Genomic DNA, 16,267 nt, shown 5'->3' on the forward strand with positions numbered 1-16,267 from the left:
CTAACTTATCAGCACACTCATTCCCTTTCACCCCCTCATGCAGGCACCCAGCAGAACAGAATATCTATACCGCCTCTGTGAAGTCTTAACAAGCTATATGGTTAAGTTATGTGAGTATATATTCTCTGAGTTGTTGTTGACTATGCTTTTTAATATGGATAATGAATCTGTGCATATCACCCTATCTGGTCTGACCTCTTCAACCCACTGTAATCCTATTATTACTGCCAGCATTTCTGCTGTGTACACTGATAGTTGATATGACGCTCTTTTTTAGATTGATATTTTAAAGTCTGGGATATATATACCAACTCCAACACACTCTTCCTTGTTCTTAGAACCATCTGTGTACATTTTGAGGGCAAGAACTAGGGAGGCTGTGGCGCAGTGGAATAGTGCGTTGGTGTTCGGATCAGGGGAAAACCCCACTGCATGTCGTTGTGTCCCTGGGCAAGACACTTCTCCCCAAATTTCTCCTGTGGGGATTGCCCACAGTATTGAGTATGTAAGTCGATTTGGATAAAAGCGTCTAACAAGTAACATGTAATGTAACTAATTGCTAATTTGACTATGCAAAGAGGCTATCAAGACACTTCTAAGTATGTTTATGTTTATTATAATGTATGCTTCCTCTCTACTATAATACAAAGGGACATATAATACATTTTGTAACTCAATTTGAAATGTATACTCACATATTACTTTGCAGAATACTTGAAATTACCCAAAATATATTAGAAGTTTAAAATGTTGCTAAACATAAAGCAATCTGAAACGAGGCATTAGAGTTATATAATATAAAACTAATTAGCTTAGGAGCTTCTGTAATTTAACAAGTATAATTTTACTTGTATGATGAAGAGATCTTTTTACATCAAGAAAATCCTTTTACTTGAATAAAATATCTGAGTATGTCTTTCTTCAGTGGTATGTGTGTGCAATCATTTGCATAATCATATTTGAAATGATTTGCATAGGCGAAAAATAGTTGTTTATTATTTGTTTGAAGGTTAGAGATATTTATATTTACATGACATCATCGGTATGAGGATCATTCATCATGGAGAAGGATAGACTGGGAATTGTGGTTTAAAAAGAACACTATGGTGTGATAATGAAATGGTCACTGTCACATTGATAACATAGGCTTAACACCCCATGACTCGATACAGTAGCTATAGCACACATACGTTTGATATGTTTGTTGTGTCTGCTAATATGGATCTCAAATGAAATTTATTTTTTAATTTACAATAAATAAAATGAGCTGACCTTTTTGTAATTACATCCCTGCACTTAAACCTACTCAAGGTATAGTTAAATACATCAAACAACTAGGGTTGCAAAGGGGCTTTCCGGAAATTTAAAATGGGAAGTTAAGCTGGAGAATTTTCGAAATATTCGATGCAAAATTAAACAAAAAACATGACATTTCAACAGATTTATTTTAATTTTAAAGTAGAACAGAACAAGTTTTAATTATTTTATTGAACAATTATTTGTTTCATTGAAGAATGAAAACAGGAATGTTGAGTTAAATATTACTCATCTGTGCATGTGATGGAGGAATGCACAGTGCCTGTAGGTGGTGTGGTCTCAATAGCCATGCAGTAAGCAGTGTGCTATGGCATGGATATTCAAGTGTACTTGAATGGCATCTGTTTGTTTTAGTCAGGATTATGCTAAAATACACTTTCCCCAACTATATTTAAGTTCCCTATGAAGAGCCAACCTTCAATTTAGAAAATTCCCAGAATTGTGCAACCCTAAAACAGACTAAGGTGCTATTTGAAAAGAAAGTATACATAACATAATATTGTATACCTCTTTGTGTACCAGAAAATGTGGCAATTTAAACATTGGTGTCTAACTGTGTACAATTTGTCTCCGTACATTTAGCGTTCTTACGTAACAGCAGCTTTTTGAACATTAGTGTTAATCCGAGACTTGATGCATCCCACAGACCTGAGGGATCACTGGAATCAGCGCTACATCGCCCAGATGGTGCTCCTGCTTTCGTATAAATAAAGCAATGTATAATGGAACTGCAGTGTTAGAAAGCATACAAGCAAATGAAAAGCAGTATTAACATTAGTAAAAGTCAATGTTGTGGCTTGCCATTCGGGGAAAAGCATTTAAATCACCCCAAAAATAAATTGCTGAAGAAACTAGAGATGTTCTCATTTGTTAACTGAACCATGACTCTAACATGAAATGTGTACAAAGATTTACCAGAAATTGGTCATTTGTATATTTGTCTTACTCTCTAATGCTTTTTTATTTCTATTTCTATTTTGAGATGTTTATATTTTAGAATAGTTTATTTCTACTCTTTTAATTTGTTATTATGTGCAATGCCTTGTTTTATGCTGCTGCAACAAAAGAAAATTCCCAAATTGGGATTAATAAAGTACATTATGACAAATTATGATTTCAGCTAACGACTTAAGATCCAATAAACAAATTGAAATCATCTGAAGGAGCAACAGTTTCAACAAAGTGCAGCACTAATGTGTTAATAAATAAGAGTCTCCGTCACTCAGCATTAATGAGAGAGCAAATGTTACAATGTACATCAAAGATTTCTTTGTATCGTGGTCAAGTTCAGTCAAAGCGAGACAAATATCCTCCACATTTCAGGCAGGAGTCTCTCTCTCTTGGTACTGAGTAAGTCATTCATCTGAAGGTGGCTCAACACTGAGTTTGCGAGCCACTCGGTCCAGACGGTCCACAGCCACGCTCTCAAACGCCCTCCTCATCAGAGGATGCTCCTCCAGGACTTCGTTGAAACTGTCCACACTCAGGGAGTAAAGGCGACAGTATGTTTCCGCCTTCACAGTGGCTGTGCGTCGTCCTTGGGTCAGAAGGCAGATCTCTGAAACAAGAAATAGGTTTAGGTTTAACCTTTAAAGCATAGTTTGATGTTTGGAAAAGAATCTTCTCATTTAACTATCCTCAAAAAATACTAATATTCATTTTACAATAAAGTAGCCAATTAGTGTAGTTGGATTGTTTACCGGATTCTTCACTGCTCAAAAATAGCTTGAATGACTAATGGTTAATCAAAAAAGTTATTATTTTTCTGTGTATAAATCAATCAATTAATCTACTAATTATTTCAGCTCTAAATCAATGTATGTCTTAGTTCTTACATAATGACTCATTGTTAAAAGGTAGCAGTTGGGCAGGTGTCATAGTGATATATATTAGTTGAATGATTTACCCTATTTACCTGCAGTTTGTCCCATTAACAACGGAGAGCAGCAACACGGTACCACATTCAAAGAGCCTCCTATTGATTGGGCCAGCTTTGGGAACAGATTTATAAATGATTTACCTCCAAAATATTCTCCATCGTTGAGCGTAATCTCCCTACTGCCACGTGGTATGACAATGACGCTGCCGTGCTGGATGAAGTACATTTTACGACCCAGCGTTCCTTCTCTTATTATCAAGTCTGCAGGTTGGAAGACTTCGAAACGCAGCTTGGTCAGGATCACTGTCACAAAATGAGGGTCAGTGTTGGCGAACAGTGGCATGTTGGCTACAAGCCCACGGCAGTTATAGCTGACAATCTCCTGCATGGTGGAGAGAAAGAGAAGACATTGAGATAAGCGGTACTGAGACATTTAGGAAGGAAATAGGAATAGAAAGAGAGCAAGAATCCGGAAATCTACTTATATCTACAATAGCTACTCCAAAAGTAAAAGGCTAGAGGGAAAGCTAACGACTGGGCCTGAAACTCTGATCGTGGGTGACTCTGCTGTAAGAGATGTAAAAAGTCTGTGTAGTAAGAACAACACCAAAGTACTCTGTTTTCCCAAGGATATGGTCTCTGACTTGGCTGGGAAGATCCTGCATATTGGGGCTGAACATCAGACTGTAAAAAATGTGGTACTGCACATTGGAACAAATGATGTTGTGAAACAACAGTCAGAAGTGCTGAAAAAAGACTTTCAATGTCTGTTGGAAACTGTCAGCTCTCTAAATGCAGAGGTGTTCATCAGTGGCCCTCTACTGCCAGTCAGAAGAGGAGTGGAGAGATTCAGCAGACTGTTTGCACTTAACACCTGGCTTTCAACTGTCTGTACTGACCATTCTGTCCATTTTATTGACAACTTTAACTTTTTCTGGGACCGCAGACATCTTTTTAAGGCAAAAGTTATTCAACTGCCTGCGTCATCAATCTGTTCCCTCTGCCAAGGACAAGCAACAAGAGGAATCAAAACAAGAGAAAGACACAACACATCGCTCAGAAAACCTTGAAAATCTATCACTGCACCCGCCTGAGGAATGTCTTGATTATGGGAGACAAATGGAGGAGTCTCCACTACCCTTCACCCCCCCTATCACCTCTTAGGATACTCTTCCTTCACCCCACAGCTCTCTCTACTCTTCGTTCACCCTTTCACCCTCGCCCACCTTCCTGGAGATCGCTGAACACATGAAGGAGATACAGAGAGTTGGCACCGATTCCTTCCTGGAGTTCAATAACCAAACTAAGGCGATATGCAGGGCTGGCAGCATGTCCTTTACCCCCGCTCCTCAACGACGCCCACCAAAATCACCGAAGCAGAGACGCGCACCACCTCCCCCGTCTCCGTCACCGTGCCTACGTCAACCACCTCCTCTCCCTGGACGCGCACCAACACCCCCGTCACCATGCCTACCACAATCGTCCGGACCAAAACGTCCTCCCCCCCCTTCAAGACTGCTGTCTCCGAAGCCTGATAAGGATGTGTGTGTAAAAACGCAAACACTGACTGATATCTGCTGGGTCCAGGCTCAAGGGCGTATGGCACTCTCAACTCTTTCCAGGATATGCCGGGGCCCTGCCTGCCTGTAGCTTTGCCAATATCTGTGTTGATAGCTGGTTGATAGGTAATAGATTAAGAGCGGTGAATCAGCTTAGACACAGGAAGCGCTCAAACGTTTGTGTGAGTTTATCTAATTTAGCAGTGATTCCATGTCAGCCACAGCTTGTTACAAAAAACCTGACTGATAGTGTGTTCAACAAACTTAAACTAGCTTTATTAAATGTCAGGTCTTTGGCAGGAAAAACATTTTTAATCAATGATTTTATCACTGAGGAGTGAGGACAATCTCGATTTTATGTTTTTAACAGAAACTTGGATTGAACAAAATAACAGTGCAGCTGTTCTTATCGAATCAACCCCTCCCAACTTTAGTTTTATGAGTCAGGAAAGAATGCATAAGAGAGGAGGTGGAGTTGCTATTTTGTACAATGATTCCCTTCAATGCAGGAAGACATCTTATGGGAACTTTGCTTCTTTTGAATATGTGGCCCTTCAGCTGAAATGCTCCTCTCGAGCTCTGTTCCTAAATATCTATAGACCACCCAAATACTGTGCAAGCTTTTTTGATGACCTTACTGAACTGCTGTCTATAGTGTGTATTGACTTTGACCGTCTAGTCATTGTTGGTGATTTTAACATCCATGTTGACAACCCCCAGGACAGAGGGGCTAAAGAACAGTTTTGTGTTCTTGATAACTATGGACTGACTCAGCATGTGACGGAGCCCACGCACAATAAGGGGCACACTCTGGACTTAATCATCTCAAAGGGTCTGAATATCTCTAAGGTTGTGGTGACTGATGTTGCACACTCTGATCATTCCTGTGTTTTCTTTGAGAGCACTATTTCTGTTCACAAAAATGTTCAAAAAGAGGTAACCAGCAAGCAATATTTACCTGAAAACACTAGGGAAATGTTTACTCAGAATTTTTCTTCCACACTTGCCCCTGCAAACATCTCAGTAAATGAGCTAATAGATCATTTTAATTAAAAAATAAAAATGTTATAGATCCCATTGCTCCAACTAAGGTAAAGGAAGTGACTGGGAAGAAAATATCTCCATGGAGAAAGGCCATGACCGTGAGAACAGAGAAAAAAGAGAGTGTCGAAAAGCTGAACACAGGTGGCGAAAAACAAATCTCCAGGTGCACTTTGAAATCTATAAAGAGAGACTTGGCCTTTATAATTTGGAATTGAAATTTGCCCGACAGTCTTTCTTCTCTGATATCATTGCCAAAAACAAAAACAACGCACGTGCCTTGTTCACTACCGTGGACAGACTAACTAACCCCCCAGTGTCAGTAGCCTCTGAATTTCTATCCACCAGGGCGTGCAATGAATTTGCCTCCTTCTTCACTGACAAAATTCAGAAAATCAGACAAGCAGTCAGTGCCTCTGCATCAGGAACAGCAAATGTTTTGTCCCTGTGTCCACCTAATATCAATTCAAACACCATGACACAATTCCATCAGATGAATGATAAAAACCTAGAGGACATTATTCAACTTCTGAAATCCTCCTCCTGCTGCCTTGATATTATTCCAACAGGATTTTTCAAAGATGTTTTGCCTTGCATGGCCTCAGATCTACTTCATATAGTAAACAAGTCTCTTCACTCAGGTGTTTTTCCACAGGCCCTGAAAACTGCAGTCATTAAACCGCTCTTAAAAAAGCATAATCTAGACGCTTCAGTAATGAACAATTACAGGCCCATATTTAACCTCCCATTTCTAGGTAAAATCATTGAAAAAGTAGTCTTTCAACAGTTGAGTAATTTCTTGCATTTAAATAACTGTTTCGATGTGTTCCAGTCAGGATTTCGTCCAAACCACAGCACTGAGACTGCTCTTGTAAAGGTCTTCAATGACATCCACTTAAACACAGACAGTGGCAGAACTTCAGTGTTAGTATTATTAGATCTCAGTGCTGCGTTTGAAACTGTTGATCACAACATATTACTAGACCGACTAGAACACTGGGTGGGACTTTCGGAAACAGTTCTAAATTGGTTTGAATCCTACTTAAAGGACAGGAAAAACGTTGTTTCTATAGGTAAATACACATCTGAGTTGACAAATATGACATGTGGGGTTCCTCAAGGCTCCATCTTGGGGCCTCTTCTCTTTAACATCTACATGCTACCACTGGCTCAGATAATGAAAAACAACAAAATAAGTTACCATAACTATGCGGATGACACACAAATTTACGTAACAATTTCACCAGGATATGCTCCAATTCAAACACTGAGTAAGTGCATTGAACAAATCAATGACTGGATGTGTCAGAACTTTCTCCAATTAAACAAAGATAAAACTGAGGTAATGGTTTTTGGAGCCAAGGCAGAACGTATAAAAGTTAGCGCTGAGCTTCAGTCTGCAATGTTCAAAACAACAGATAAAGCCAGAAATCTAGGTGTAGTCATGGACTCTGACCTGAGTTTCAACAGTCACATTAAAACAGTTGCTAAATCAGCCTACTATCACCTAAAGAACATATCTAGGATTAAAAGACTAATGTCACAGCAGGATTTGGAAAAACTTGTCCATGCTTTTATCTTCAGTAGACTGGACTACTGTAATGGTGTCTTTGCAGGTCTCACTAAAAAATCCATTAGAAAGCTGCAGCTGATTCAGAACGCCGCTGCTCGAGTCCTCACTAACCCTAAGAAAGTGGATCACATCACTCCTGTTCTGAAGTCTTTAGACTGGCTTCCTATGTGTCAAAGAATAGATTTCAAAATACTGCTGCTGGTTTATAAAGCACTGAATGGTTTAGGCCCAAAATACATTTCTGATCTTCTGCTAAATTATTAACCATCCAGATCTCTCAGGTCTTCAGGGACTGGTCAGCTTTCTGTCCCCAGAGTCAGAACTAAACATGGTAAAGCAGCGTTCAGTTATTATGCTCCAAATATCTGGAACAAACTCCCAGAAACCTGCAGGTCCGCTGCAACTCTGACTACTTTTAAATCCAGGCTGAAGACTTATCTTTTTGTTGCTGCTTTTAATTGAAACTGAGCCGTTGTGTTCATCAGTAAAGTGGAACTTCTGTGTGAACTATTCATATCTTAAACTGCACTGTAACTTTTTATTCATGTACTTTTTATTCATGTATTTTTTCTTTTAATGTTTCTTTTATTATCTTTTACTGTTTTTAAATGCCTTTGTCTGAATGTCTTTCATTTTTGTAAAGCACCTTGAATTGCCTTGTGTTGAAAGGTGCTATATAAATAAACTTGCCTTGCCTTGCCTTGCCTTGCCTTACTTAAAGTATTCATGAAGCACACACCTCCTTCAGCGGATCACTGAGCTCTCCAAAGATACTGTTCTCATCGAACATCTTGCCTTGGAATCGCTGCTCGTAATAATCGTGGATCCTCTGTCTTACGTCCGCGGGCAGTTTATGGAAGGACATGTACTGCTCCACCTGCTTATACTGGAAACATTTGCACAAACACACAGAGGTTTGACCTTCATCACGGGACAATTGAAATTCAACAGAGCTGATGTCAGATGTCACATTTCGTCACATTTTGTACCATGTGTTTTTGGAATTAGTATAATCGTTATGCCTCCATTCTATTCATTTTGCAGTTTTGTTCCAATTTTAAGTGGATTACAAACTCATTTGTAATGGGTATTAGCGACAGTTATCCACAACAATGGTTTGTCCCTCATCTGTGAAGCTTTATCCTGTGAAAATCCCCAGTAAAGGATCACAGGGAAGCCACAAAATTCATTAGATAATACACATATTCTCTAGGCACTACTGGAGAGTTTCCATGAATCAAATACGAGCAAGACAGCAACCTTATAATACAAAACATGACTGTGAAATTAAACCTCAAAGTCATGATCACATTATCCTTTATCTGAAGCTCCTGGGACATATTGTGCACCAATCAAAATGTGTTTAGCTTGGTAATCATATCCTTTCAGAGCAGAAGTGATTACCTTCTCTTGGTATTGGCGATGTGATGCATCCAATGACTGGACCAGGGTAGTTGCATGACCCAGGAACATGGCGTAGCAGGTGGCCCCCACCACCATGCTGATCATGGTGAGCCAAACGTCAGTCAAGCCTTCTGGGGCGTGCGCCCCGTATCCTATACACAGCATGTGACTCATGGCCATAAACAGGGCATAGGAGTATTGTAGGTGCCATGTAGAATTCTGTAAAAGAAAACAAGAGGAAAGTACAGTCATATTTTTACGAGAACATTTATTAATTAAAGTAGGTAACGAGAGGCCAAAGTATGCAGCTTAAGTAAGAGCATTTTACAGATAACCTTTCCTTGGAATAATGTTATTTTGTGTTAAATATATGGATATTAAACACAGTTGATGCATTTGTTCATTCACTTTCCTGCCGAGAATTACCCACTGTGCGTGAAATGCACGCAACAACCAGTAGCTTAGCACCAGACAAAAGAGCTAGGTCTGACCATGTCAAAAGGAGAATAAAGGAATTTATGGTGAGCCTTAAATGGGTATGCATGCCATGTAAAGAAACATTCCCTGGTTCAACCCCCAAAATTCAGTTTGTTTGTCAAACAGTATAAAGAAAGAGTGTTAATTGGATGTAAATGAAACTGTTATTTCCCCATAATTAGGAAAATCTATGAAAATAGCTTTCCAGGTTTAAAGATATCATAAAGTATGCATGTGAGTATGTTTAAATGAAGATGTACTCACCACCATGTCATTCTTGGATACCCAGCAGTCTGGGGGGAAGTCTTGCAGCATCGGCACCATGAAGGTCAGGCAGCCATCCCAGTGGCACAACAGCAGCATCATGCCTATCAAGTTGACTATTCGCACTGCAGCACTGGCCAGGTCATAAGTCATGTGGAAAATCTGAGAGAAAAATTGGTGAAGAGAAAAACTGTTAATTTCTAACATGTACGGTTATTTATGTCATTGTGTGGTGTGTCTGACATCCTTCCTTTACCTCCTCCCACTGGTGAATGTAGCGGATGAGGCGAGACAATCTGAGGAGACGCAGCAGACTGAGGATCTTGGTGAAGCGCACAATGCGGAGGGCGCGGGCGGTGCGGTACACATCAGACGACTCCTGCAGGGACTCCAGGTCAACAACAAGGAAGATGTAGTCAACAGGGATGGATGAGATGAAGTCCACCATGAACCAGGTGCGCAGGTAATGAATGCGGATCTCTTTGGGGTCCAGGGTGATGTGACTGTCCTCTACCGGGATGCCCGTACGGAAATTGAAAACCAGGTCCATGAGGAAGAGAGTGTCCGACAGGACATTGAAGGTGATCCAGGGCATGGTGTTCTGGTCTTCAAAGAAGGTGATTCCCCACGGCAAGATGACCAGATTGCTCATCATAAACAGCAGCATCACGAGGTCCCAGTAAAACCTGCACAGAACAGGAGTGGTGAAACGTTGAGGTTGTGCAGATATAAAACTGTGAGTAGATCCAGTATCCATAATCATCTGTCAGCATGAGTCGCCAACTGGACAGCATGTTACACCAAAAGTTTCCGGGGCTCACAGATACCTTCTTTGAAAAGTGGTCCACTGTACATTTAAATATTAACATCGCTCCATAACAAAGGACATTCAAAGTTGAGTTTTTTTCTCCTTATTTAAGCAATTAATACAATCAAGTTCACACTCAATGTAGTTAATAAGAAATTCTGCTCATAACAAGACTGCAGTTTCTACTGTAAATAAATGAGGATGAGAGCATGTGTATGGATGTAAATAGATTTTGAATATATACGAAGACATACACTCATAAGAACACAGATGATTTTGTTCTTAAAAGGATAATGTTAAAAAATATATATCACACATTAATAAAACAAACAATATAAAAATCAATGTTTCTCTATTGCAGGTTAACATAAATAGTTATTACATAATGTACAATATATACAAAGTCTAACAAACTAAAAACTTGCTGAAAGCCCTGTTGACACAGGACCAAATCTTACTGGCTCATTTGTGTTTCAAATGAATGAATCCCAGTAATAATGTTAGGTTTGTGCTTTTGGGCAGGGACCTTTGCTGAGGGTAAAGGCCTTTCACCCTGCAGGCAGCATGAGGCTTATGGTGAAATCTGTTCACATAATGAGTGAATTAATTGTTGTGGAGTCTGTTGATCACGCAGACTATGTTTGTTTTACTTCAGCTCTTGACGTGTGTCTTTATATCAAACCATACATTCACTAGATAAAGACACACCAGTTACTAAAGTGTGTTCAAACACATGCATTTCAGAAGTGAATGTTAGCAGGGTGTGAGCATTTGCTCTGAGAGATATTTTCCTTGGATAAAAAAACCGGTTAAAAAACAATGTTTGACTCTAAAAGTTACAGGATTTCAATCTAAAGAAATTTATAATTTTTTGGAAATATGCTTACTTTCTTACAAAGAGTTAGAGAAGCGGATAAGTACACTGTCAGCTTGAGAGATTTAAGATTAGTTTGGCAAGTTGCCCAGTAGCCCTAACTCCCTAAATCACACATTATTTTGTAAGGCCTACATGGTCATGATCCTGCTCTGCTTAATGAATTTGTTACAAATCACCAGCACACCAGTAGAGTCACACATAGCAGAGCTATTGAACTGTCTAACAACTCAATTAAAATGCACAATGAAGGTTTTTTATAGGTCTTACATCTACTATGTGGATGTACATTTGGGTATGACATATAATTATGTTTTCCATTTTGGCTTTTGTTTTCTAGTTTCTACTTTTTTTTTTTACCAGTGGACAGGTATTCTTAACTACTACAATGTCTAAACACAGTGTATATGGTCCCTATGAAGACGCATATTCCAATGCTACTGTAGTGTTCTTATCAAATATAATAACATGTTGCAATCAAATATACAATATTTAAACGTTGAGCTTTAGTGTTAGTTGGTGCTACTTAGCAAAATGTATTTTCTGTTTTCCCGTCATTCCAGTCCTATTGAAGTTTTTCCCTGAAGTTAAAGAACGTAAAATGGCTATCATGTCACCTGGAGCCCAATCAGGAGGATTGCTATGTATCGAGGGAATGACCCACTTCAGAGTTACCCTAATGTAAGTCTCATCAGAAGTTCCTGCCGCAGGAGGAACCCCAGCTCATCAAAAATGAATGGTATTTATCTCATCGAGCTCAACATGAGGACAATGAAGAGAACGTCACTGCTACTGGAAATGTCAGTCACAGTCTGCTGCTTTCAGGATTTGGAAGCCCAGATGTCTTCGCTGCACATTGCTGCACTCATCACTGTCTGCTTCATGTCATACAAGCCACATTTTCCTATTAGTGTCCAGTGTCTCGTTATACACAAACAGTACACAGTGTAGGTTTCCTTACAGAGTGTTTCCATCAAGTGTCAATCACTTTGTTCTTTCATTACAGAGGCACAGTAACAGAATATGAAACAGTGCATTTTTGATCTACGGAAGACTATTCGGGCCAAAGATAAGGGTGAAAAATGACTCACTGTAAGAATGAGTGAATCAGAGGAGACCGATTTTCTTAATTTATGTGTTCATTTTTCATGTTGAGAATAAATTGACATTTCTAGATTTAAGTCGAGTCTGAGAATAAACCAAAGCACACAAAACTAGCACTACTATTTGAATATAATGACAGTTTAACTTAATTATTTTTGTATTTCAACTTTATTCTTATCCATTGGACTTGGCCAAATAAAATATAAAAGCTCCACATTTTTTAGGGTTATGCCTGGCCTTGATACTTTTATGTATTGGCAATATGTACCCTGTAAAAAAAAAAGAACATCTTCTTGAGCCAGTCAAAGTAGAGAAACAGGAACTTATAGGTGATTTCCTCGTTCTCATTCACGTTTATCCCTTCATCAATTTCTCGCGTCCGTGTCCTCAGTGTCTACACGCTGGTTTACATGACTATTTATCATGTCCTCTCATGTTGCAGCAGATTAGTGTTTGCTTAAGTAGAGTGAGATGCAGAGTTAATTCTGCTGAATTAAAACCTTTTAGACTTTTCAGCTATTAATAACAGCAGGAGTAGAGCAGAAAATAGGAGTGTGGTTTTACAGCATTGTATGTTGAATCTAAATCCAGGATTGAATCTGTTCAGGAAAAATAAAAGATCTGACGAGAGGCCTAGGGATGAAAGCTAGTTCCATATAATGCAATCCTAACACCCTCCTTTGTATTTCAGTGATTGACCTGTGTTGGCCCTCTTTCTTGTCTCATTCTATAGCTGAGCACCACAATGTGCTATGAGAACTCATCCATTTGAAAGTGTAAATTGGAACATAAGGTTTAAGGAGAGCAGGCCTTTGGTAATCCCCCCTTCAGCTGCCTGTGTATTATTGCATAATAGAGCAAGATTGGAATTATAGGGATTCTTATGGGCAATAATCCCTCTGCACGGGTTTATCCTCTCTGTCTGGCACAGGCCTGATGTTTTAAAATGTTGTTTAAATTTGACAATGACTATTGTAAGTGCCCCCACACACAGATTGCTTGGAGCATGGCTGCTATAATGACACTTTCCCAAAATATTATCTGATAAATCCTTGAGAAGTGAAACCCAAAATATCACTTGGATTTACTGGATCAATGAATTTAGTTCTCCCTCCTGCCTGGTAAACAGGGAGAAAGGGAGTTACCAGTGGCACCCTTATTAATCCAGATGATCTTGCCCCATATACTGTATCACTAATCAAATCCCTTCATCGCCTTATCATGTGCTATGGGCCGTCAGCTGCGGGCTGCCCTTGGAAAAATTGGATCTGAACACAATCGCAGGCTGTTCAGATGAAACAAGGGAAATGTGTAAAAAATATATGACAAATTGGAGAATCCTGTCTACTGACAAGTGCACAAAATTGCATTTCTGTCAATTTGTAAGTGGCAATATATATATATCTATTTTTGCTTTTAACTCATTATTATGATGTCATCTTGATTGAATAAAAATACCATCTGCGTTTGGCTTGTTTTACTATAATCCTCACTTTCACCATGCAAATCTGTTTACAATTGAAGGGTCGATTGACAGCACGTAAGAAATGTGTCAATCATTGCACAACAAAAACAAGAAGAGTATAGTTATTGTGTGTTCCGTGTATCAGTAGCTATACCAAGTTACCAAAGAGTATCCAAATGCAGTGTGTCCTGTTTTTATTGTCATTAGTGGCCACGCTCTGAGCAAAACACAAGTTGTTTTGTGTCACAAACAATAATATTACTTGGAAACGCTGAGGAGAGGGAAGTTGAAAAGCTGTCTGTTTCCACTTTAATGAAAAACGTATGTAGACAAACTTTCCCACATCACAGCATTGAAATTAGGGGGTGACTGTGAAAAAAAACCTCATGTTTACCTGAAGTCACTGTAGGGATGGATGATCCACACTCCGAAGCTCCTGACCCTGGCCTGCTCAGCTGCAACACCCTTGTGGCTGCCGAACATGCGCAGGGAGAACTTGTTGACCCCGGGCTGCAACATTGACCCAAACTGCTTCTGGAAATAGTTGGACTCGTCTTCTGCGGGCCCAACGTCCTCACCCTCCTCACCCTCCTCCTTGGTTTCCAGCAGGCCTTCTGGATCTGCTGTGTAGTCGTCATTGTGAGTCTGAACCAAGGAGAAGAGCGTCTTGGTCATATCCGCCTTCTTCTCTGACTTCGAGGAGGGGGTACCAGGAGGGCTCGCCCTCTGGGAGCCACTTCTCCATCTCGAGAAGCGGATGCTGCCCCAGCTGCGGTACCTGGGGTTCTCAGGTATGTGAGATGGACTCTCACCAATGTTTCTTTGGTCATCTGTACTCTTGGAGATGCTTGTCATTTTCATTACCCCTCCACTGAACTTTTAAAAAGGCTAAGCTTGCTCTGCTGTTGATTTGGCTTGTAGTGGCCTGATTTTAACTTACTGTTAAATGTAACTGCAGCTGCACATTTATCAGATTTCTTTCACTTCTTCATTAAGAAAAATAGCTATCCTTAAAACACTTTCAAGCAGATTGTAAAAAATGAAATTCCGTGCAACTAGTTGAAAAAAACAAACAAAAACAGTGTCACCAAATGAACCTAAAAAAACACACAATTAAGTAAAGGGAGGTCACTTTCATAACTCTGTAGAGTTACTACCACAACTATTTTGTATCAAAATCATATAACAGAAACAGTGACTTTCCCAGCCCGAGTTTCACATAATATATCCATAAAAAGTTACAGCGTAAAAAAAGTACTTTCCTGTCCTGGAGAGGGCCTCCTCCACGTCGTAGAGAATGAAAACTTGGTCCGCGGATGTATTTCGTCTCCCTTTGTATGATCATCAGAGGACGGACGCAAATTGACAGACAGGGCTCAGTAGCCTTCAATAATCGGCTTGTTGACATAACTGCGTCCACTCACCTCACTCCTCCTCCCCCCTCCGGTAGAAGAGCCCTCCCTCCTCAGGAAGAGTCCCGGGTGGTGATGCGGCTGCAGGTCCGGTTGCGCATTGCTATCATTACCGGAAACACGGTTCCTCTTTGAAAACCACTGTGCTGTGCATGCGAGAAGTGTATTAATTTGTCAGGCTCGCTATTCCTCTGATACACTGACTGTTATTTATCATTTTACCAAAGGTTTTTCCCAACAACCATCTTGAAAGCGTACACTTTTAAATGATGTGCTATTAAAAAATATTGCCTTAGTGTTAAAAATCCGTATTCTCAGACCCATGGTAGGCCTACAGACACTGTATCACTGATTACTGTACAACTAACTACTTTAAAGTGTCACATTTAAAATGTGCCTATTTATTTGGATTTGATGTGAAATGGGGAACCCTCATAAATCTGAAGCTTGAGAATAAGCCCCAGACATCAAGCAGATTATGTAAAAAAAGTGTCTGTTTACATTTAAGCTACAAATGATTGACTTCACAGAACTGCACATTTAAAAGACTTAATTGAAAAGTTTATTGGAGACTTCATGAACCTTTGTGTCATGACCCCCAGTTATGGTCTCCAAAGGTTCGCAGGGCCCTCTTGATTTTTGTGGGGTGTAACACAACTTTTGTATCTGCAGTTGGCCCAGTATTTCACAGGATAAGGGCACAGAGAAGACCCGTAACTTACATATATATTATTTCAAATGATTGAAATTTGAAAAACATTGTAGAGACAAAGGATTGTGTTCAAATGTTCTACACATAACAGGAAAACTCATCTCTCTTGCAATATTCAAAGGAGATTAGCATCTCAAAATTACATTAAATTTGCACAACCTTTCTGCAGATTGCTTTCAGTATTTGGGGTAATTGTTATGTTCACCGGATACTTAATAGTAAATACAGACTTGTAAACATGCACAGAGCAGCCCACAGCATCCTGTCTGTGAAGAGGTCAATTTTCACTTCAGACCCCCTGTTAGATCACATTTTACCTTTGTTGGTCCATACAAGCTCTTAAGTGGCAGGTATCCTATCACATTTACACCTGTACCT

General features: G+C 39.6%; 1 protein-coding gene across 1 annotated transcript; it reads right to left on the reverse strand.

Annotated features, from left to right (window-relative positions):
* Nucleotides 1-1,469: 1,469 nt before the first annotated feature.
* hcn3 (hyperpolarization activated cyclic nucleotide-gated potassium channel 3) lies at nt 1,470-15,242 on the reverse strand. The gene is made up of 7 exons (XM_034093833.2): nt 14,160-15,242; nt 9,771-10,200; nt 9,515-9,676; nt 8,774-8,992; nt 8,109-8,255; nt 3,338-3,578; nt 1,470-2,875 (listed from the first exon to the last, which is right to left on the reverse strand). Exons 1-7 carry the CDS (start codon nt 14,624-14,626, stop codon nt 2,673-2,675), a joined length of 1,869 nt encoding a protein of 622 aa, XP_033949724.1. The 5' UTR covers nt 14,627-15,242; the 3' UTR covers nt 1,470-2,672.
* Between the last annotated feature and the right edge of the window lie 1,025 nt (nt 15,243-16,267).

The sequence above is a fragment of the Pseudochaenichthys georgianus genome, chromosome 11, assembly GCF_902827115.2.
Source record: "Pseudochaenichthys georgianus chromosome 11, fPseGeo1.2, whole genome shotgun sequence".
NCBI classification, from domain to species: Eukaryota; Metazoa; Chordata; class Actinopteri; order Perciformes; family Channichthyidae; genus Pseudochaenichthys; species Pseudochaenichthys georgianus.